This window comes from Nilaparvata lugens, chromosome 11 (assembly GCF_014356525.2).
Source record: "Nilaparvata lugens isolate BPH chromosome 11, ASM1435652v1, whole genome shotgun sequence".
Taxonomy (NCBI): Eukaryota; Metazoa; Arthropoda; class Insecta; order Hemiptera; family Delphacidae; genus Nilaparvata; species Nilaparvata lugens.
In genome coordinates, this window is record NC_052514.1 from 8147663 (window position 1) to 8172324 (window position 24662).

Consider the following 24662-nt stretch of genomic DNA (forward strand, 5'->3'; position numbering starts at 1 on the left):
GATAAGAGCTAGGCAAAGTACAGGTCCTTTCATATTTTAATAGAAGCTGAAGACTTTTGAAATATTCCTAAATTAATCAACGTTTTTCCCTAAAATTAGTACTAGGTATTTTCGTGGTGTTGTTAAACTTTCACTTCCTTTATCTGTGCACAATTGGATATTTTGATCCAGAGTTTTTGTTCGATTTTTATTTTTTCTTGTCTTCTTAGTTTTTGAATCACGTGTCTGGAACGAGAGACTCGTAGTAAACGAGAGATTGGTTGAAAGGTGGAATCCAGATGCAAGATACGTATCCAACCGCACTTTTTCTCTTGGTACGCCTGTAATTTTTGGGGCCGGAGTTTTGATTTTGGGGGCCGAATACTACAGGATTTTTCGATTGGAAGCGAGCTTCCTCTCGCTTCGGAAAAAAACGAGAAAAAGTTATTTTTCCAAACAAACTCTCATTTACTACGAGTCTCTCGTTCCACAGACACGCGATTCAAAAACTAAGAAGACAAGAAAAAATAAAAATAGAGCAAAAACTCTTGATCAAAAAATCCAATAATTATACACAGATGAAGGAAGTGAAAGTTGACCAACACCAATGAAAACTCTGAGAGTGCATAACTTGCAACTCCAAATATTTATTAGCACTAGTAGAGATGACATAATTCATTGTTTTATGGTACTAGGTAATATGTTTCACACTGGACATTCATGTTTATAATGGATTAGAAAATGTTTTCAGATATATAGATGTTATATAAAATTAGGATAATTCTACTAGCAGATTAAGTTGACTTCTTTGAGTGTTTCAAGATGAAAATTATTACAATTTATAGGTTATTTACAAGTTTATTTATCTATTTCAAGTATCTATCTATTTTACTAGGATATTAAGTTCAACATTTTTATGGTTGAAGCTGCGTTTACACCAAAGTTATTAACAAAATGTTAATTTTTCCGTCCTTATAGATTCTATTAGATTGGACGGATTTTGACAAACACATATGTTCATCATGTGTATAAGTTAGGTTCAATCTAATAGAATCTATAAGGACGGAGAAATAAATATTTTGTTAATAACTATTGTGTAAACGCAGCTTTAAGATGCTACTTCCTGAGGTTAGAGCAAGGGACTCAATACTCTCAAATCTCAGGTTGATAACATATTAGAGAATAATTAATATTGATCAATAAGGTAGAAGATTAGAACTAGGCTAGGTATTCAATTATTTTTCTAGAAACTTAGGTTGATTACGATGTAGGAAATAATTTTAAATAATTCAAGGTTAGACTAGACTATGTATTGAAACTGACAAGATCGTCGAAACGATCTAGTAAACGAAATAGTATCGGTTGAAACAGATTTTTGAAATATTCTTAGATAAATCGAGGTTGAGCCCTGACATAAAACTTAGGCAAAATAATATTTTTCCATATTAAGAATTGACTCGATATTGAATTTGAAATGATTTTTAGATGAATCAATGTTTCCATGAGATCAGGATATCACGCTATTTTACTAGACGTGAAGGAAGTTTATGAACAATTTTGAATACTTTTAGAATGATATTCATCTGATATCAGAGCTACGCAACTTATTATATTATTTTCCAAGAAGATTGAGATAAAACATAAGAAATACCTTCAGATGAACCAGGATTTTCATAATTGGGCTTTGACAGGCAAACCTTTATAAAATGGAATCTAGCAATATAGAACTTATGAAATGGAATTAAACTTGAATCTGGAATGGAATTGAATAACAGGAATATTAATGGAACAAGCAATATAGTATAAAATTAATAAGATTGTCTTAAGATACAACCTGGCAAGTATTTTCTAAAAGTATTTTTCTACAAGAAAAATAAGTTGATACCGTATTACAAATTACTTTCAGATGAATCGAGCTCATCCTCTATGATTCGAACTAGGTATAGAAAAATGATTACGTGTTTTTTAGGAAATGAAGTTCATACAAATTTGAGATATTTTCAGATCAATCGAGTGTTTTCCTGAAATTGGAACTAGACAAGAAAATTCTTCTGTAGAATAAATGCACTATAATGGATTGGTATATCTTTTAGATAAATCAATATTATTCATAATATTATACATTTCAGCCATTTCATTTTCATTTATTCATAGACAATAGATACAATACAGGTAATAAGATACAATTCAGTAAAATATAGTAGTCTAGTTGATCCCTCAATTTGAAAGACATTCAAAATAAATAAATTGTACTAACATGAATATCGTAGTTTAGATAGGTTATTATGTTTTTATATTCCTAATATTTTTAAATACAATTTTGTAGCATTATCTTCATATTTTTGAATACAGTATTCGAATTGCTTACTGTTCATTCATATTGTTTTAAGTGTAAAACGTCTATTTTAGCTAGTTATGTATCGTTAAGTGTATCTGATTGAATTATTGTAATTGACTTTTTTAGAGTTCCTAAAACTAAATTTCAATGTTTGTCATTTTAATTAAATATATGATTCCTATACCCAAACTTTTGATTTGCTAACTTATTCTATTCTCCTATCCACCTCAATATCTGTACGGTTGATATATAGTAGAATGAATGGTATTGAAGAATCTAAATTCAAAAATCTACTCTGTGAAAATAATTGAGGACTGAAAATTTTGTGAAGTGAACAACTACAAGACTCAACCTATTTCGGACTATGTGTAACCTTATCTAAATTTGGGAGAGGAATATCACAAGGTTGCCTTATTTTTTCTCTCCCTATAATTTTATGATGCACTTTGTATGAATCAATAAAGAATATTGAATTCAGAAATCGATCGATTAATTCTTCACTATCCAGTTCAATTTTAATTCAGAGTTCAAATTCAAACCCATTCTCAAAGCTCAATCACTCTCTCTTTCTCTCTCTGGGTTATGTGGCAGAAAGGAGTCCCAACTCAGTTCTAATAATTCAAATTTCAAATTCTTTATTTTCTACAATAACAAGAAATGTCTGTATATCGCAGTCGTCATAAGTACAAATATATACACATAGGTAACATGTTTTTTGTATTTAGTTATAAAGGCATATAATCAAACAACCAATCTCTCTCTCACTTGTTCCTCTCTCCACTTGTTTGTTAATGTCAAATAACAAAATCGAATCCAATCTCACTCGAAAGCAATATTTCCCAAGAATTTTCCTCTCACACCCCCTTCCTACTCCTTTCCTCAACCCTTTCACTCGCCTTTTCCCCTCCTCTCTTCCAAATCGAACGTAATACAAAAACAACTATAGTGACGTACACGTTATAATGGCAGAATTTGATTAACTCTAATCCTTGTGTTGCTATCCTTGTCTATCATTCAACAAAGCAGATAGCGCTATCTTTTTCCAGCTCCTTAACGTTCCTGATAACTTTTCAACAATCTAGAAATTCAACTAACAAAATATTTTATCTGAGTTATGAAAATTTATTATTCAATCATTAAAAAATATTCTCTTGACGAATAAAATAGATCTTCAAAGATCTTAAAAGATCTTCAAAACTTGCTTTGGCAGTTCATAATACTAAAATTAACGAATAAGATATAATTGATTATTTCAAACCAGGATGAACAGTTAATATCACATCAGATATATGATATTTTATTATATTATGTGTTAAAGAGCAATTATGGGATATCATCCTTGTGCTCTCATATGTATCTTAAACAAATATACCGGTATCAGCTATTCTCTATACAAAACAGTGGCAAGGCAGAGAAACTGCAACACTGTTCAGCTATCTTTCTTCACTGCCATTATAAAGTGGACCTCACTATACCCAATCAGAAAGATCAATCCCAACTTCACCCATGTCTAAAGACTGTTATGGCCGGTTTCCGAGCTCGGGATTTAGCTAAGTTCTAGACTTTAAACAGCTGGATTCAGAAAATTGGTTTTTCCTAGAGATACCTTGAAAAGTGACCATTTCTGCACTGATTGCAGGCCGCAAAGAATCACTTTTCCGCACTAGTGCGCACTAGTGGAGTACTTTGCGTACTCCAGATTTGCAGCATGACAACGCAAAATAGTTAGTAGGTTGATGGAGCACCAGTGCAGCAAAATCAAAATTAAGTTGGTAACTGCACTCATAGTGAGGCCCACGTTATAATGGCAGTGGAGAACAGCGTTGCCTTGCCATTATGTCCTTCATTATAGTCATTTCAATGCTTACATACATAACCCCCTTCAAGCAGTCACATAATTCTCATTGAATTACTAATCATTATAATTAAGTTATTATTATTCAATTTTAATAAATTAAGGTTTCTATTAATAATAAAATTACACAGAAAACCTTTGATGGATTTCAGGGATTTTACCCATAATTACCCACTTCTCATATTCAATGGATACTGTAGGAAAAATTTAATGTGAAATACGTGCGCAAAGTTCGTTTGCTGCACTCAAGAAACCATTCCGCCCTCGCCTACGGCTCGGGCATAAACGTTTCTTTCGGTGCAGCAAACTGTCACTTTGCGCACTAGTTGCACAAATAACTATTCCAAAACGGGGCGTAGTCGCAGTTTTTATGATAATCTTTATTTTCTCATTTCTATAATATTGAAAACGTTTTTCCTTGACGAAATGGAACATTCCTAAATGATTCAAAATAGCTGAAACTTTACACTATTTTATTTTGTGTTCAATTTTCTAGTTTTTCGAAATTTAATTTAAACGTGGACTGCGACTACGTCCCGTTTCGGAAAGCCAATTTTCTGACTCCAGCTGTTTAAAGTCTAGAACTTAGCTGAATCCCGAACTCGGAAACCGGCCCTAACAGTCTTTAGGCATGGGTGAAGTTGGAATTGATCTCTCTGATTGGGATCAGAATTAAAATCGAACTAGATACTACAGAATTGATCGAATCTATGATGAACTTGGCTAGATCTCGAGCTCGGAAACCGCGGCCCTAAATGATCGCTGGACAACCGGCGTCCATAACGCTCAAAAACTAACGATCCCATTTTATGCTATAGTGAGCAGATTCACTGCCAGTGGGCATTGATTGAATGGGAAGCATTGTTGCCACTTTCACCGAATACTGATAGTTTCAAGTGAATACTTAAATCTAAACTTAGCTCATCCATTAGTAGTACAACAGACCAGCACGAGTTTTAAGCTAACACCAAAGCTGCAACAGCAAACAACAAAACCCGAGAATTTTATATAGATCCTCCCTTCCTTCTACTATCAACTGTACTTCTTTTTTTCCGCTTATAATCTGCCAACTTCTAGTCTAACAGAAGCGGCTTGACTTCTAATATTCGTCTACTGTAGAGCAAACCTAGCTCGGCACCCCTGCCAAAATTCAACTCCGCTTCATAGCGTGTTTGAATTGTTTCGCTTTTGAACAATTTATATCTCTGTGTCTCTATCCATATATCTCCTCGTGTCTCTGTGTATATATATGTGTGTATCCATATACTATATATCTTTGTGTCTCTGTTTATATACATATATCATCATCAACATCTAGTACATTTGTCTCTCTCTCTCTATTTTCATCCTCTCTCTCACTCAGTTCGAGACTACTAAAAATATTATCAGCTTAATTATCTTTGTATAATCTCCGTCATCAAGACCCGCTCCTCGCCTGGTCTATTCCCTCTGTGTTGTTCTCTGGCTCACAGTGCCAGTGCGGTAAAGAATAGAGTCTTATCGGTTGCGAAACGCTAACCTAACCTCAAAGATTAGATATGGAACGTCCGGCCTTCTGGAGAGTACCCAATTACATAAGGGAACATCAGGTCGATGATTTGGTGAGTTCAATCTATGTTAAATTAATTTAATAATACATTCATAGTTTCATTCATATTTATTTATTTATCATACTGTGTACAAATACTTGACATGAGGAAAGGCACAACAGGCTCATGCCCAAAATGTTTCAATTATGGTAATTATTATAAATGGTATCTCGTCGATTTGATGAGTTTTAAAATTGTGTGAGAAAGGTTCATTCACTGAGATTTATATGTTTTTTTCTGATGGGTTTTTGATATTGATGATGTGGTGACTGTGTCATATTTATTTATTTATTTGTTATTCATTAATATTAATTAACCAGTAGTTCTGTGAACAGTAGACCTCACGCAGTATTCTCATCCACAAGTACCTGATTGAAACTATAGACCTTATGGAAATATAGCAATAGACTCGCTTCTCCACACATCTGTGTAATCACTTGTCAGCTGATTTATGTTGAATCTATCTATAGTCTGATTTTTATTAAGGAGGCTTTTTTTTCCTTTTATATTATCCTTGAAATGCAAAATTTCCAAAAAACCTTGTATATACGTCGACGCGCAATTAAAAAAGGAACATACCTGTCAAATTTCATGAAAATCTATTACCGCGTTTCGCCGTAAATGCCCAACATATAAACATTTAAACATCAAGAGAAATGCCAAACCGTCGATTTGAATCTTAGACCTCACTTTACTCGGTCAATTAATTAATTATTTATGAAAATGTTCATGCTGTAGAAGTTCTTTTTTTACATGTAATTTTGTTCTTGAGAGAGAGTGTGTGTGTAAGATAGATAGATAAATCACTTTTATTTACACTTTACAATAATGATAGAGAGATAGAGGAAGAGGAGAGGGGAGGAGAGAGAACGGTAGGGAGATTGATTGATGAGAGAGAGAGAGTATGTGGAGTGAAAGGGAAATTAGAGTTCAAGGCGGGCCTCTGACCTGGGACCAATGAGGTCAAGGTTTTTCATTTTTCTTCGACATGAAGGATTTTCATTGACGTGACTTAAATAAGGGGTTTATCACGTTGTTTTAAAGGGTTCATTTATTTTATCTAATGAGCTACAGAACTGTTTATTCCCAATTAGATTACTTAGAAATTAAAATGTATCATGAGTTTGATATGGAGTTCATCAATACCATAGAGAAACAATAGCATAAGTAGATATCCCATGGTATAGGGCGTTTATGTCGCAACTTTTACTGTTATCTCAAGCCGATAGTTCATGTAATTCTTTCCCGTGAAGCTGTGTGACACTGGTAGTCTCTCATATTGTGCCGTTCATACACTCTCACCCCAACAAAACAGTAAAAATCGACGATAATCAACAGTAATCGGCTTGAGATAACAGTAAAGTTGCGACTAAACGCCCTATACCATAGGATATCTACTTACGCAATTGTTTCTCTATGGTAGAGATGTTCAGAAGAGGTTAATGTATTTTATATAATGAGGTTCAGCATTCTTGATACCAATTTGATTATTTAAAATTCAAAATATATCATGGAGTTGAAATGAAGTTTAATAAAACGTAAGTGTCACGTCATGTACTCTATGGACTATGTACTATGTACTCGTGTACTCTAAAGGAAAGAATTGGTATTTATACACGTACGGGATAGGAAATTCACGAATGACGCATCATCATGTCAGATCTACAAGACTGATCAACTTGAATTTTTCATATTACAGATGGAAATTACTGAGATATTGCAATCATTAAAATGTTAATGAATTAATTATTATTATTAAACGAAAATCCAAATTAAATGCTGTAATACACCCCGAAGACTTCTGCTACTGCAAATTTTGACAACAGGGTACATCTTACAGCATTTAATTTGGATTTTCGTTTAATAATAATAATTTTTCATATTGATTCTTCTCTTAGCGATGTTTATTGTTTGGCTTGCCATCTTGTTATGTCTGAACCGCTAGTTGGGGAGGGGCTTGTCCAGGCCAATAGCAGACGTTCACCTTGACAGGTCACGGCTTTCACCTATCACAGTGCTCGGCTTTCAGTATAAATAATACTGATTTTCAGTTTTATTTTACTAGAGATTGATATAATGGTGTAACTACCGAAACCGGCATCTCAATTTTTAATCAATTTGTGGTTAGATAATAACTAGTCTCTTTATTTTAATTACTCCTAGTTAGATTGTGGGAATGTGCTTACTTTTGTGAACTGGATACAAAAAAGTTAATTCAACACAGAGTTGACAGAACATTCATTAAATATTATGTATTACATTAAAGGAGTTTTCAAACACTAATGGTCTGATAAAGATGTATTCTATAATTTCGTATGACACTATTTTACGTGATTTTCATATAGGCTATCCGATGATTCAAAATTTGTGAAAATGGGATAACAGATTTTGAATGAAAAAGACTAAGAAGTTGTCAAAAACCACAGATTTATTGATACTTAGAAAGACCGATTTCGGTTATTATACCATTGTCAATCTCTGATAAACTAATCTCAGTTCATCAGAGATTGACAATGGTGTAATAACCGAAACCGATTTTTCTAAGTATCAATAAATCTGTGGTTTTTGATAATTTCTTAGTCTTTTTCATTCAATATGAATAATTACCACAACATCAACTTCTCAACTACACAAAAATTAGAGATTTTCTTGAGAAATATTGTCCCTAGAGATTCATGACAAAGATGGTTTATATTTGTAATTAGATTTTATAAATATTGATCGATATTCATTATTAAGTACTCTAGGATGTTGGATCTTGAGACGCTAAGGTGACTAAATTAATTGAAAAAAGTAGACAATTTTTTAGAGCTTCATAAATAAAAAATTATTGACTCATTATTTCTCATAATAATTATTTCACCTATTTTATATAATTAATAATTATTCATTATTTTCACACTGAGTTACAATTCATAAATTATTATGCTTTCCAATGACACTCTAGTTTGAGTGATTTTCAAACGCTGATTACTTGATAAAAGTTTTTTGTTTTTCTTGAATTTCTTGATTTTTAAACATTTTTTTCAGTCAGTTTTGATCATCTCTTACTAGTAGCTCGAAGGTTTTCTATTATTCCAATCACTTTCACAGTAACAGCAGCCAAAGTTATTCATAGTGGAATGAATGAAATTTATCACACTCCCAGATAAACTACTGTAATTCAAAGACTATGGAATACAAAGGCCTGTTGTTTCCTAACATACTGCATACATGAATTTCAAAGCCAAAATCACAATATTAGTGTTGCACAATTTAACTTTCTCAAATTGTAACAGACAAGCAAACTTATAGCACAAAACGGGACTGGCCAATTATTTGAGTTGGGATTGAGAGATGTGGGCGTAATTAGGATTTATACAAATTAGTTGCTTGGAATTTGGAAGCCAACAAAGTGGAGAGAAATAGAGAAAGGGAAGAAATGGTGGTGGGGAGAATTAAATTGAGAAGAGTTAGAGTGAGAAAAAGGGAGGGAAGAGAGAGGGAAAGAGTGGAAGAGTGAGGGAGATAGAAAAAGAGAGGAAGACAGAAGAAGAGAGAGAAAGACAGAAGAAGAACCAGAAAGAATTAAGGAGAATAATAGGAAGTGAGATAAAGAGAGAGGAAGACACAAGACTTAGGAGGAGTGTAGAAGAAGAGAGAGGAAGGGAAAGAAAAGAGATGGAGAGACAGATTGGATGAGCGAGAAAGAAAGAGGAAGAGAAAGGACAAGGGAGAAGAAGAAAAAGCGGAAGAGAGAAGAAGAGAAAGAAGAAGAAACAGGAAGAGAAATAGAGAGAGAGTAAGACACAAGACATAGGAGAGAGTTTAAGAGAGAGAGTGAAGAAGAGAGAGGGAAAGAGAGAAAAGAGAAGGAAAGAAAGGAACAAGGGGGAAGTGAGAAACTGAGAAACTCAGAAATAAACAAAAAATGAATACTGCTGTAGATAGAAAGAAGTAGGTGACAGAGAGACGGTGAAATATATAAAGAGAGATACAGGTGGAGAGGGAGAGAGTAAGTGAGAGAGAGATGTTGAGAGAGAATTAAAATGAGAGAGAGTGAAACTGAAAGAGAGAGATCATTAAAAAAGGGATAATTTCTAGTGAGCGAGAGAGAGAGTGGGGAAAAGTGGGAGAGATTAACATAGAAAACAGAGTAAAGGAAATAATTTGGAATTGGCATTGGGAAGTGGAGAGTTAGGGAGCGATGTGGCAGATTTGAAAACGAGAGAGAGAGTGGGAGTGAGTGGTTTGTATGATCTCACGAAGATATTTGGATTTAAGCTTGAAATTAGCCAATGATGTTATTTACATAGTGTTCATTATTTTCTAGAAGTGAAGTTTTCTACTCTGGAGCCTGTTACATATAATCAATGAAAATCTCTCATTATCTGCTCAATTTATTTATTATTTATTCGTACTGCAATGGAGATACTAGCTGATAAGTGTTTACAAGTTTAAAAATACAAATATAAATCTGAGTACCCATTCAAATTTCTAATAGAAATTTAGATGTCTTGCAAAACGGAAACAACTGACATAAATATTGGTTCACAATGTTGTAAATATCCTATTCCGTTACATACGAGCTGTTCTATCAAGTATAAACTGATTATTATTATATGCAGACGAACCAGACAAGCCAAAATCATGTTCATGTAATAAAATGGTGTAAAATGGAGCTTGAAAAATGTGCACAAATTACTGTTTCCGTTTTACTAGACTTCTAAATCTGTATGTAACAGTCATTGAAATATGAATGACATTAAAGTGCTTACAGATATACGCGAACATGAGCAATTCACTTTTAATCAGCTGACTATATCTGTATTTTGAGTGGCCGTAGTCGAGTGGATCAGATGCTGGTTTTATGATTCAGAGGCCCGGGTTCAAATCCCGGCCCGGGCAAGATATTTATCTCGGGCCACTCCCGTGTTTCGGATGGACACGTTAAATCCGTCGGTCCCGGCTGCCTAAAAAGCAGTCGTTAGTCATGTTAGAGACCCTGAAATTGATCAGTTGCGACCTGAAAACTCTGACACCAGACCTGAGCCAGCCAGGTCACTCGATATTATTATTATTATTATCTGTATTTTTACAGAAACGGTATAAGATATAGATATAAAAAGCTTGGCATCAGCTGATTAAAAGTGAATTGCTCATGTTCGCGGCGCGTAAATCTGTACGCACCTTTATACTTAATTTTATCACCTTACTAACTTTTGGAAGCCACTCTCAGAATAATTTTCTAGAAGTTAATGATTTTTTTTTTTTTTTTGACTTTACTATCCATGAATGGTTACAATCAAGAATATACTGATGTATATGTATATGTATTTAATCGAAGAATTCCGACTTGACTATGGATCTGGCGATTCCGATGAAATTTAATCGAAGAATTTCGACTTGACTATGAGTGAGGCGATTCCGATCGAAGAATAGTTTCAATCAAGAATAATGTATTTTTCAATCGAAGAATTTCAATTGAAGATTTCGAAGAGTCGTTGTGTATAGTTAGTTCAACGTGGAATTTAAGATAACTAAAAATTTCAAATTAATTTGAGACAACAAACAGGATATAATAGTCAGAGATTTGACGACCAAAAAGAGTTACACCCTTCTCTAATATAATGAAAGTATTAAGGAATCAGAAAGGTCAGATATGGCATAAATAAGAATCATTCATGAACTGGGATAGATTACTAAGAATTATCGTGAATAAGTCCGAGTCAAAATATACTGTATATTTTGTATACATTATATTTATGTATATTTATACATTATTTTTATACAGTATATTTTATATATACTATATATAAGGATTTAGGAAGATAATAATAAAAATATCATGTGACCTGGCTGGCTCAGGTATGGTGTCAGAGTTTCCAGGTCGCAACTGATCAATTTCAGGGCCTCTGACATGACCTAACGACTGCTTTTTAAGCAGATGAAATGAATATTATTGGAAATTCGATTGCTGAATTCCAATTGGAAATTTGAATCACATTAAATATTATTGGAAATTTGATTTCTGAATTCCAATTAGAAATTTGAATCTCATTTAAAACTTTAATTTAATTAATCTTTCATTGATTAGTTGAATCTCCTCACCAAAATGCATCAATATCTAAAATAATGTCAATCATAAAGCGTAGTTTTGACTTCAACAAACTCTATGACATCGAACTAGATCAATGTGACCGAGGAAATTGGAAACGAATCTATCTCATTCAACTACCCGCTCTGTTTCAAATCCTGCTCGAAAATTACTTGGGGCATTCAAAATTATTATCCAACAGCTGCCTGTACCGTCCAAGAGAATAACTCACTCTGACCCAAATCCTGTCCTGAATTCTGAAGACGCAACTCTCAAAACTCAAAACACTTGTTTGCAATTACTCAGTCTCAAGATCAGTCATTTCGTCAGTAATCGCATTCCAGTTTGAAGCCAGACAAGATGCAATTGACCTAATATTATTGTATTTTATGAATTTTATTGGAATTTATTAAAAGTTATGATGAACCAAAAAAACTCAAAATTAGTATTGAAATTTTGGAAAAAGTATATTACTTCCACATTATGTCATTGATATACATACATACATGTAATCAGAGTATAGAAAGTAATTATTTCATTCATACTCTCTGCATGCAAATTGCTCTATAGTGAGGTCCACGTTATAATGCCAGTATTTGATTAACATTGTTGTTGCTATTCTTGTCTACCATTCAACAAAGTTGATCGCTATCTTTTACTAGCTCATCAATTTTGCCAGATCGTTTATCAACAATTTAAAATAGATTGTAATTAATTCGAAAAATATTCAATCTCAAATATATAACAATTGTTTATTGAATAGAAATTATTGAATTATCATCCTTGGCGAATAGAATATAATTGAATATTGTTCGAAAAGAATGAACAGTTAATTATTACAACTAATATACTGGTATCAGCCTCTATAGAAGGCAGTGACAAAGCAGAGAATCAGGCAATGCTTTTCTCCTATCTTTCTCCACTGTCATTATAACGTGGACTTCACCATAGTACGGTAACCAATTACTAAATCTATCTTTAGATCAAGCTTTTCTTCAAAATGACATATTCCTTTAAATTAATAGCAGAAGAGAGAAGACCATATTAAATATTAATTTGTTGCTTTAAATTATAATCATTGAGGTTTGTCCAACTAAAATGAACTAAATGTACTTGATCTGAAGTATTCATATGATGGAATCTTCTCTAGAACACACAAAATAAATTTATAAAATCATTTGTGTAAACCATGAATGTTTGACCATAGACGAATAATATTGGTATCTTCTAACGCTATCTTTTCTCTATGGAATGACGAAGTTAGTTGAAGTAATGCTGTTAAAACGGACATCCTACACTATTAAATGAGCAATTTCTGTTTATATATTTTTATGTTTATAAATACTGATGTATATCATCATTATGTGATATATACATCTATCTGTATGTGACCGGATGTCGAAAACGGCTCTAACGATTCTCACGAAATTTGGAACAAAGTAGGTTTATGGTATGAAAATTCGATTGCACTAGGTCTCAACCCTGGATAACTCGCTGAAGGACATTAAAAGGATAAATACGTCCTTGGAAAAACAGCTGGAAATTTTGTCGTCTGTCGATACCTTAATGGAAGTGAGTGAGCGAGTGCATGTGTGGGATATTCCTCAGCTGATCTCACGAGAGGAATAATAATTCAGCAAGAAAAACTTATTTTCGTTAATTTATCTTTTTTTTGAAAAACATATTTACTTCAGAAATTCCAAAATAGTAACTAGATGCTGTTAGTGTAGAATACTACATAGTATATTAACAAATATTGTAGCAAACATAGTATATTATTCTAAATCGAATTCATAGTAGGCTAGGCTATATCTATTTGTAATATTGATGATGTGTTTGTTTTTTGAAGTGTGAGTAGATATTGTTATTTTGATGAGTGATAGTCGCTTAACCAAGATTTTGATTTGGACTGTAGTATAATTGAAAAGGGACAGTTTTGGGCATCAGCCTGTTGTGCCTCCTCATATAACTGTAAAAATAATTGTACGACTGAGAAAATGAATAAATAAATATAGACTATAAATTCAATCTTTCGTTACAAATTTTCTATGCTTTTACACTCAAGAGCGAAGCTCGGTCCCCCGATATTGAATAATGATTCCTCAATAATATCAACTGTGAAACCTAAAATATCATCAAAATATTTCTCAGTTTTAGTTCATCCAAGTATTCTATAAAATCTGAGTGAAATAATGCTTAAAGATAATAAAGGTCATGATGATTGAAGTAGTAGCTTTGTTCACGAATTCCACATTCAATTGATTAGAATCAGTTGAATTGAATAGTAGACTCACATTGCTCAACAAAATGGAGTCTCTAGAGTCAATCCGTTAGCCAATGAGAGCTCGATGTGGGCGTGTACTTCTACTGAGAGCCTAAGTGAGCTCGCTTGTGATTGGTCGACGCTGTGTGATATAGTAGATCTTTCAATTAACGTTAAAATAGGCTGTCACCAATAGCATTGAAACGGGAATTTCGTGAAAAGACCTGATTGTTTCTCAAGTTGATTAACGTTATATTTAATATTAACGTTATGAAGTTATATTAATGATATGAAGTTCAACTTCATAACAGTAGCATTGAATTTGTGATTTGTATTTGACTAGATGATTGATTTTGGATTATTTGTTCATCAGTTAATAGGACTAATATACTATAAATTCGAGAACCTTGAAGATATTGAGACACTTTGTTATACTTTGGATGAGCTGAATAGATTGCAATAGATTCCTTATCGATTAATTATTTTTCCGTTATATTTGGTAAGTTGGATACCACAAGACATTACATCGAAAAACGCGAAAGAATCTTCTCTACATCCAATTGGCTAAATAAAATATTTAGGGTCGCTTTCTTAAAAAAAAAATTGAACTAGACTTATTCCAGTTTAAACCATCAACTGAATCAATTAAAACACATTACAATAAATGCGACCATACATTGATTAAACAAGTTTTATAGTTGAGCCAACTTTGGAGAAAACGACCCTAAAACGATCATTCTCAATCAAATTCATGTGGATTTAAAATCCCTCAAATAGCTAATAGCTGGAGAGATAAAAATATAAATTAATGAATTGTATTTATTAAGATGTGTATTGAAATGAATAAAATTGAAAAATCAACCCTGAGAATCTCCCAAAACGCCTTTGAGACGAAAATTTCAAAATCAAAAACCCACGATCAAAAAAGGAAACCCAATGAAAGAAATATAGATTCTAATTTTTTTTCAAAATTTCATCGACACGGAAGTTCGGAAAGCAGACTCGCCAAAAATCAATCAAAAAGGAGAACCATGAGAATAAAGCAAACCTCGATCAAAAAGGAAACATGATGAAAGAATTAATATCGATCCTGAAAAATCTTCCAAAATGTCATCCACACGGAAGTTTGGAAAACAAAATCTCCAAAAATCAATTAAAAAGGGGAACCAAGAGAATAAAGCATACCAATCAGATGGATGATAAGACAAGAGAAAGAGATGCATAACTGAAAATAGAGTGATCTCGTAAGTGAGAGAGCGAGACAGAAAGGGTGTAGAAAAGACTGAAAAAGAGACGAGTGATAAAAGAGAGAAAGAAGAAGAGATTCGAGCGTTTTATTTTTGTCTCTGTTTAGAATCAGTGAGCGCCAAGCTCGGTGTATTCTGTTATCAGTTAGTGCTCCTGTCTCAACTGTGTGGTTGTTCTTAATCTAGTTTTCATTCAAACCGTACGGCGGCTAGAAAAACCAACCGTAAGTGACCTTTGCGGGTGAAAATTAATTGTGAAACGAACATTTCCGAAAATCTTGTCTGTGCCTAACTCTCCTATCTACTGGCGGTACGGGGTCTGTTTTATCAGTGCTTAGGGGTGTTAATGTGTTCTGTTATCAGCTACTGTGTCAAAATTGTAGGTTAGGGTTTTATTTGGAAATGGGGTCAAATTGTTGGTTAGTAGGCTATAAGCATAGGGAAAACTATTGGATTATCTTAGTGACTAATATAAATTATTCAGTTGATGGTATAAGGTATCAGTAATATCAGTGTAATATTATGAATATTGTGTGATTGAAAATAGATGCTAGAGTTAGATTTTGTTCTATTTATAAAAGATGGTGGAGTTCCTAGTTGCTACTGAGGTTGTATAAGGTCTCGTTAGCTAATAAGCTTTATGCCCTTAACAATCTTGAGGGTTGCCACTGTCTACTATGATCTTGCACTGGGTTGCAATTGAGTCAAATGTTGAGAATAGGGCTATATTTTTCAAATAATTACCGCATCAAGTGACGTTTAGTTGCTTAGTTCACTTCTATGAATATATTATGAGCTACGTGATATATATATATTTTGTTCAGAATGGAGATCGAGGGGTTTTATTTCGAGGGTACGGTTGAATAGGTGGTTAAGATCGGAGTGGGATCTGACATGCTTAGTATTTAAAACGTCTCCACTGTTTATAGCAAAGTTTTGGGAAGGTTTCAGGTATGGAATTGATGCTCCTCATAGCTTAGTTCTTCTGTCAACAATATTATAAGATAGGTTTTTACCTGAATGTGTTACTAGAAGCAGGGTCAAGAAATTCAAGTAAATCAATGGTTAATGGAATTGAACTGAATTGCTATGTTAAACCATAGAGAAATAATAGCGTAATTAGATGTCCCATAGTATAGGACTTTTATGTCGCAACTTTCACTGTTAACTCAAGCCGATTTTATATGATTTGTTGAGGTGAAAGTGTATGAACGGCACAATATGAGAGACTACCAGCGTCACACAGCTTCACGGGAAAGAACTACGTGGACTATCGGCTTGAGATAACAGTAAACATTGCGACATAAACGCCCTATACCATGGGATATCTACTTATGATATTGCTTCTCTATGGTTAAACTATAACAAACCAATTGTTTGCTTATGCTATACTCAATATGTATACCGTATCATGTTATACAATGAAATAATGAAGAATGTAAGCACGTAGGAATGTAATCAAGGAATGTTATCAAGAATACATTTTAAACACAATTCAATACATCTTCATCGAAAACAAGTTTTTTAAGGTGTTGAAAGTATCAGAGTCATATGAGCTAGGAGTAAGTGAGAGCATTATATTGAAGTCTGAACTTAAACTAAACTTCACAACCTAACTGAACTTAGACCAAACTTAAACTCTTAACATATACTTCTAATTTCTCATAGATATACCTTCTTCAAACACAAATAATACTGTCTCACATTGAATCTACTTCATTAGTGAATTGAAAGATAAGACAATCTAAACTATTAAGTTCCGGAATACCTTAAGATACGGAATACCTTAATTCAAAAATACTACTGGAGCAATATTGAGCTCTATAAGTTCCTTATTCTGCATTCATATCATTCTATACATGTATATCAATCATTGATCTCGATTGACAGAAAACAAAATAGTTAGATATTAGAACCAATATGCGAACTCCTACCAAAAACAAACACATTTTATTTATTTTTATTTCACAAACAAACATAATACAAAATATCAAATGAAGATATACAAATGTGGAATAAAAGTGGACAACACTAGGCATAAGCCCGATTAGGGTGTACTACTCCTAATAAAACAACCAAAAATACTCAGAGGTGTAAGGGATAATAATAATATTACCATTCTCACACATTGGTAATATCTCAAGAGTTTTCTATAATCCTAAATTTTGGCAAAATTCACTAGAACAAATCAATGACACACTCTCATTGCGTATACAGCGAGTGATTCATTTCAGTAAACATGTTGGCTAAGATACAAAAAATGTTGGATGGGTTTTTCCCATTGTGCTATTGCCTCTAAGCTCTGAGCTCTGCTAGCCAAAGAAACAAGAAATGATTGATTGACAGTTGGATGAATGGTAGCCGATCACAATTCAAGAATTTTCACTATTTACAAAGTCAAACTTTCAGCCAAATATGGCGCCTTATACGTAGGAATAACCAAGGATCTTTCTTAAAGAGAACCTAGATTATGATACTCGTCATATTCCTATAATTCTCTCTGATATTGAAATACTTCGTTACATATTTATGTATAGTTGTTTCTAGTTTATTTATTTCTGGACTGAAAAGTGGACTCAAATCAATTCAAGTGGATAGCATAACCTATAATTTTCATTCATTCATAACACTACCTTAATTGTATTATCATTCATCCCATCATCATCACCTAGGTTTAAAATACTTCTAGAAAGTCGCCTTTGTAAAATAATAAATAAAATAGCATATTTACAGTAACCTTACTGAACAATATTACACGGTCCACTCTTCTATTTCAGGACTAGTGATTATAAAAACACGATACTAATAAAGGGTACTTGAAAATTTTTGACATTCACATTATTTATTTTAGTTACATTATCTTTTACATTATCATTTACATTTATTATTTTTTACATTATCCACATCCGGAATAATATCAAACTCACAGTATTCATAAACACTGTACAAAAATCTACATTTTACCTTCAGTACATAGCCTACACTGTAGTGACACCTCTGTCATATTTTATACGTCAGAGTTCCAGTTCTGAAGAATACGATTCATAAAAGATTTACTATATTCTATTTAATATCATAGTCATCGTATAGAATAATATATATACCTGTGAATTAGTAGAATGAGGATATATAGTTGACGCTCCACGAGATGGCTCATGCTTTTAATATTTTTTTTTAAATGATAGCCAGGGGTTATCATTATTATAGTCGGCTAACTATAACGAAATGATGAAGATCAGGAAACTTTGAAAAGTCATGAGAAAATTATAGGAATATCCATTATAAAAATGAGCCCGAAATAGAGATGATAGTTAGATGTCGATGATTTTAGAATCGTGATGAAATGAAAGAGTGGATTTGAGTTATGAGATAGAAGAAGGAGGAAATAGAAAGATGAGGATAGCTTGAAAATCGCTATTATTTATTATAGTTGAATTTAAACAAGCCGAGGATTAAAACTCAGCGGTAATAGTTAAGTTGGGCAGTGACTGTGGTATGTAATATCCGAAATAGAAATCTCATACACAATCGAAAGAATTTTTCGTAAACTGTAACGTGAGGCAAATTTTTGGACAGGATCCAACTAAAAACGACTGCAGGGAAACTTGAGCTAGGAAGCCAACGTCTTTATAGATGTACTTGCTAGTCTCGCAATAATTATTGTGTAAAACTATCCGAAATAAACGTGATGAAACTTCTTCCTATAAAACCCAAAACCAGAGAGTATAGAAAGTATTCTTTAGAATAAGAAGAAGGAGGAAATATTAAATGTATTCTAAAATATTAAAATGTATTGTATAGAATACATTCTATACTCACATATGCATTCTACACTTACATTCTATACTCACTGCCCACAACCAGTGGTCCTTCAATGCAGTGTTATAAGCTACTAGGTAGCACACATTGATAATTTGGTGAGCAAGATCATTGAAACCTTGAACATTTTCTTATACAGTTGGAAACTTGAACGGATTAAATTTATAGAAGTTTTAGCTAATCAGATTGGTTGTCAACGTAGTACTTCATCAATAATATTATTGAATTGGATTATTACTAGAATCGTGTAACTTGAAAAAATATCATGTTGAATAAGTGTTTGAAATGGAAAGCATTGCTAATCAAATGTCGGGAGATCCCGAGATCAGAAGAAGTACAGTAGTTGTGAATAGCAACGTGGCAGCATAAAAACACACAGTACAAGAGTGGTGTCATGATTAGAATTAAACTGTCATGAGTAAAAACGTCCCACTAGATCTTGGGAGGTTCAACCTCTAAGAGAATATTGATAAAAATTATGCTGCATTGTGCTATGAAGCAATTATTGATAAAGCTATGTTGATTGAAATTTCAATTTGAAAATTACTCTCTCCAAAACAATAGTATCGGGGCACCCAGCTTCGCTCGTTATTTTTATTTATTGATAAACAGAACACAATTCTCTAAAATGATCGTATTTATTTATCTCTTTTCTGTATAGGTCTACTTCTAATATAAATAGAAAGAAAAATAAAAATCTCAGTAGAGTACCGTTTTTGAATTATTTTATCACAACATGTTTCAACATTGATGCCATTTTACTTCATATCACTTGAAAATGGCATTAATGTTGAAACATGATTATCACATGTGATAAAATAATTCAAAAATGGTACTGAGATCATGTTTATATTTCACAGCTGGCTATATGTCATTTTATGAATTTCGGGGATGTTATATTTTGATTTTTCACATACTCACTTTTTTACTATCCACAGCTGTTTCAGCCAAGGATGAATTATCCTTTTAATGTCATTCAGCAAGTTTTCCCAAGGATGAGACCTAGTGCAATCGGATCTTTATATCATAAACCTACTATGTTCCAAATTTCGTGAACATCGTTAGAGCCGTTTTCGAGATCCGTTAAACATAAATAACCAGATATAAAAATAACCAGATATATAAATACAGAAATTGCTCGCTTAATAGGATAATGCAACAGGTGGATGGGTTGTGAGGTAGACTAATTCAAGAAGTTCCTGAAAACTGTGGAAAATAAAAAAAATATGAATAAATGCCTATTTTGTGACATTAAAAAAGTGGGGTTGTATAAACAAGTTTCAATTTTTCACTGATAATAGCTGCAAATATTCATGAAAGTTACAATCACAAGCACCCTGTCATCATGTTACTCAAAAAATAGAAAGATCTCAAAACCTTACAGCTTGAACAATCAGAGTTTAAGCTACACTGATTGAGTGATTTGAAAGAATCACTTGGGACATCAATCTCAATTAGATCAAATCTTGGGTCATTGATAGCATTCAGTAATCTGGAATATTACATTTTGTAGGTTTGGTGTTTTTACAACTAAGGAAGGTGGGAAGATATACAATAAATAACTAAATCATAATTTATGTTAATTGATTCGAATTGGTTGCGATTCATTGCATTCGTATAAATTATTATTACTGTAAGAGAAAAAGTACCTAATCCACAATATTTAAAATGTCAAATGCGCTTGAAATTCCCCTATCATACTCTCCCAAGTTCTAAGTTGACCTATGTGTAGAATCTCAGCTCCTTAGCTAGAGATCTACGATAAGTCATAGACTAACTACTAGATCTGTGGTTCAACGATGATCTAAGATGACATATAGGCATGGTCGCATTAAAATACGCGTTTCATATACCGGTTCAATCCAACAGCTGATCTATCTCCGTTTAAACCGAGATGATTGATGCATTAGACTTCTATTGATCGTAATTCAACATCCTGGATTCATATTGGTTGACTCCCATTGGTCAAGATTCAGTTTCCTCTTTGAGGCTCTCTATTGGTTGGCTGCAACTTATCTGAGTCGCTATTGGTTCGTCTCCAATTGGCTAGTTTCTCAGATTCCTGCCTTCTTATTGGTTGCTCTCCTATCGATTGAAACTCAACTATCAACTGTGATTGTCTAGTATTTTATTGGTCGATATTATTTTAGTTCCAAAACGAAAATTAATATTAGAGTTTCTTCTTGTTGTGATTCCTATCCGTTTCGGATGTTGGCAACCAGCATGGCAAGCCTAATTTTGTCCACAGCCATGCGGAAGAGTTCAGCTGATGTTTTTCCCGTCCACTTCCTATTGTTATGCAGCCAAGATATTCTTCTCCTTCCAGGACCTCTTTTTCCATCGATTTTTCCTTGGACGATTGTCTGGAGTAAAAAGTACCTGGAGTCGTTCCTCATGATGTGGCCCAGATATTGCAGTTTCCGGATCTTGATAGTGTTCATAATTTCCCTTTGTTTATTAATTCTTCTAAGTACCTCTTCATTTGACATATTCAGTCCATGATATCCTTCGCATTCTTCGATTAAGTCGCATTTCAAAGGCTTCTATTCTATTGGCTATGTTTTCATTGGGTGTCCAAGATTCTGCTCCTTACAAGAAAACAGAAAAGATGTAACATCTCAGAAGTCTCACCTTTGTTTCAAGAGTAAGATCATGGCTTCTGAAGAGTTTACTCATTTTGTTAAAGGCGGCTGTGGCTTTGGCAATTCGTGATTTGATTTCTTGAGTTGTATCCCAGTTCTCATTTATGCATGTTCCCAGATATGTGGTGTGTTTAACTCTCTCTATTGGCTGATCGTTGATGAATAGCTGGATGTTTTCAATCTTGTTTTTGCTGATAACCATGATTTTGGTCTTTTGTATGTTCATGTCCAATCCATATTCCTCACTAACTCTTGCTATTTTGTTTATAAGTTGCAGTGCTTGTGGGCTATCAGCAAACACGATGGTGTCATCCGCAACTCATTAGATTTTAATGGAAGATAAATTGATGGAAATGAACTTGAATCGAAGTTGCAGATAACTGCATTCTGTACCATCTACAATCTAAATTATTATTTCATATATGGGATCGAATTTTCTCACTTAGAGACAAATTGATGTTGATTGTACATCTAGAGAATGAATCTCAAATTCCACGCGAATTCTAAATTGCGGAGGAGAAATGTATCCCTAGAACTCGAAATATTTTGGACTGAAACAACTATAGTATTAACAATCTTGGGGAATTCTATGATATCCAATGTTTTTCATAGGTTTCCATGCATTATATTTGTATTTCTTGTAGAACATTTTCAAATTAACGTAGAAAATTCATAGTCAATAATAGTTTTCAAGTTGCTAATCATGAATTCAGTGGGCTAGGGAGTTGAAGTGTTGGCCTACATTTCATTGTCTTCATTAATTATCCTGCCCGTGATCATTCATAATTCTAAAAGCACATTAATTCCATATCACATCTAACACTCCATTATCGTATTGAGTGCATCAATCATTAAGAACCTGAATCCCAAATTATCTCAAGGGCAACATAAGGTAGTCTAGTAACTGGAGCGCTGTCAGAATCTATGAAAAACTATCATTTGGAAATCTATCTTAAGTCTAGAACTTTGTTTAGGGTTTAAAAATATTTTTGAATCAAATAGGAACGATAATAGAACTTTGCAATTAATATTCAAACTTTCAAATAAATTTCCAATTCTATTCATTTATTATTTTACAAAAGGCGACTTTCTAGAAGTATTTTAAGCCTAGGTGATGATGATGGGATGAATGATAATACAATGAAGGTAGAGCTATGAATGAATAAAAATTATAGGTTATGCTATCCACTTGAATTGATTTGAGTCCACTTTTCAGTCCATAAATGAATAGGCCAAAAATTTTGAATTTTATTTGATTTAAAACCGAATATAATAGAGTGATTACATTCAATAAACTCTCAGAACTTGAAAATATTGAGTTATTAAGAAAAATTTAGAGCCAGAAATGAATTAATATGAATATTAAGGTTCCAATGCACTTTTGATACAATTATGAAAGTTATCTGAGGATAACCGAGGATGGTTATTGGTCTATTTTCAATTCTTCAAGATTTCATTGCAAGTTTTCAGGGAATGTAACTTATATGTGCATACAGATATACGCGCCGCGAACATGAGCAATTCACTTTTAATCAGCTGACGCCAAGCTTTTTATATCTGTATCTTACCGTTTCTGTAAAAATACAGATATAGTCATCTGGTTAAAAGTGAATTGCTCATGTTCGCGGCGCGTATATCTGTACGCACCTTAAAATGTACACTTTGAATTTGAATATCAAAACCTTTAGTACAACTACAGTTTCCTGATAATAGAAGTAATCACAAGGTATACAAATTCCTATTGAAATAATGATCTTGTAATATCACAATAATTCGAACCTCTAATTTCAAGCCACGAGGCAGCTTATTGCTTATCCTTGCTATCAGTTATAAAAGCCACAAACGTTCAATCTTATAATAGAAGGAAGGAAATCAAAAACAAGACCACGTACTGAAGCTTTGATAACTTTCCTTATATGAAACAGATTTTGAGGTGATCATTCTACAAATCACACTCATTTGTAGACTTCTCAAAACAAGCGAACTAGTACCGATTTATTTTCAATGTTCAGTGTTAGTAGAGCCGTAGTGAAACCGACGTACCGGTATCAGCATAGTGATATAATAAATGGAAACATGAAGTACCCTTTCTATTTAAAACATTTTAAAACTTTAAAACATTTCAAAAACTAGTTTCGGCCTACTTTGGCAATTTTCAAGTTTAAATGCCAATATAATGTAGTCTATACAAGTGAAGTGATTTTATGATATTATGTTACATGTATGATGGTGAATAATTTGAGAATAATGGACGATAATATTACCTTATTCGTTTCCAATGATATTCCTTCTTCTTCATGTTTGTTCTTGATTTGCTGAAGTCTTCAATGGAAAACTTCATATTGATTTTCCAGTCCAATATTCAAAGAGGGAAATCTTACAAGTAAACGTTTTCACTTAAATTTTGTATGCTTAATACATATACATGCAATCAGTGCACTCCAAGGACTGTTTGACGGTACAATTATACCTTTATTCAGCATTTCGGCATATGCTCTTCCACTACTGGGCGCATGTGGTAAGGTACTCTATGTATGGACAAAATTTAGATATATTCGTATTTTAAATATTATGCTTTGAAAACTTCAAAAGGGTTTAGAAAAGAGATAGTGTTATGCCTTTATTGATAATCAAGACACTCACCAAGAATTACTCTCACTAAAATTTTGGATTAGTTTCATCACAGTTAGCTTCACTTTTAGTTGTATACCACTTGTTAAGACATGCTCTTGCTTTGCTCAAGATGACAGTGAGCAGTTTTGTGTTTTTCGTGAGTTGAAACTGATAAGAAACTTCCTAGAGTTAGCAAGAGTTTTCTTCACTTATGCCTTATGACAGAAAAGAATATAATCTA

At 33.1% G+C, this 24662-nt stretch overlaps 1 protein-coding gene across 20 annotated transcripts in view; it reads left to right on the plus strand.

Moving 5' to 3' along the window:
- Nucleotides 1–5252: 5252 nt before the first annotated feature.
- LOC111053579 (PDZ and LIM domain protein Zasp-like) overlaps nucleotides 5253–24662 on the plus strand; it is an 89856-nt gene continuing 70446 nt past the window's right edge. For 13 of the 20 annotated variants that reach the window (XR_005572455.1, XR_005572456.1, XM_039437542.1 and 10 more), the window contains exon 1: nucleotides 15440–15571. Coding sequence is in view for 7 of the 20 variants with exons in the window: in XM_039437557.1 (XP_039293491.1) it covers nucleotides 5711–5773 (63 nt within the window). In the remaining 13 variants the exon portion in view is untranslated. Of the gene's footprint in view, nucleotides 5774–15439; nucleotides 15572–24662 lie in introns of those variants that run through there. The other 7 variants (XM_039437550.1, XM_039437552.1, XM_039437556.1 and 4 more) reach the window with 4 other exon arrangements.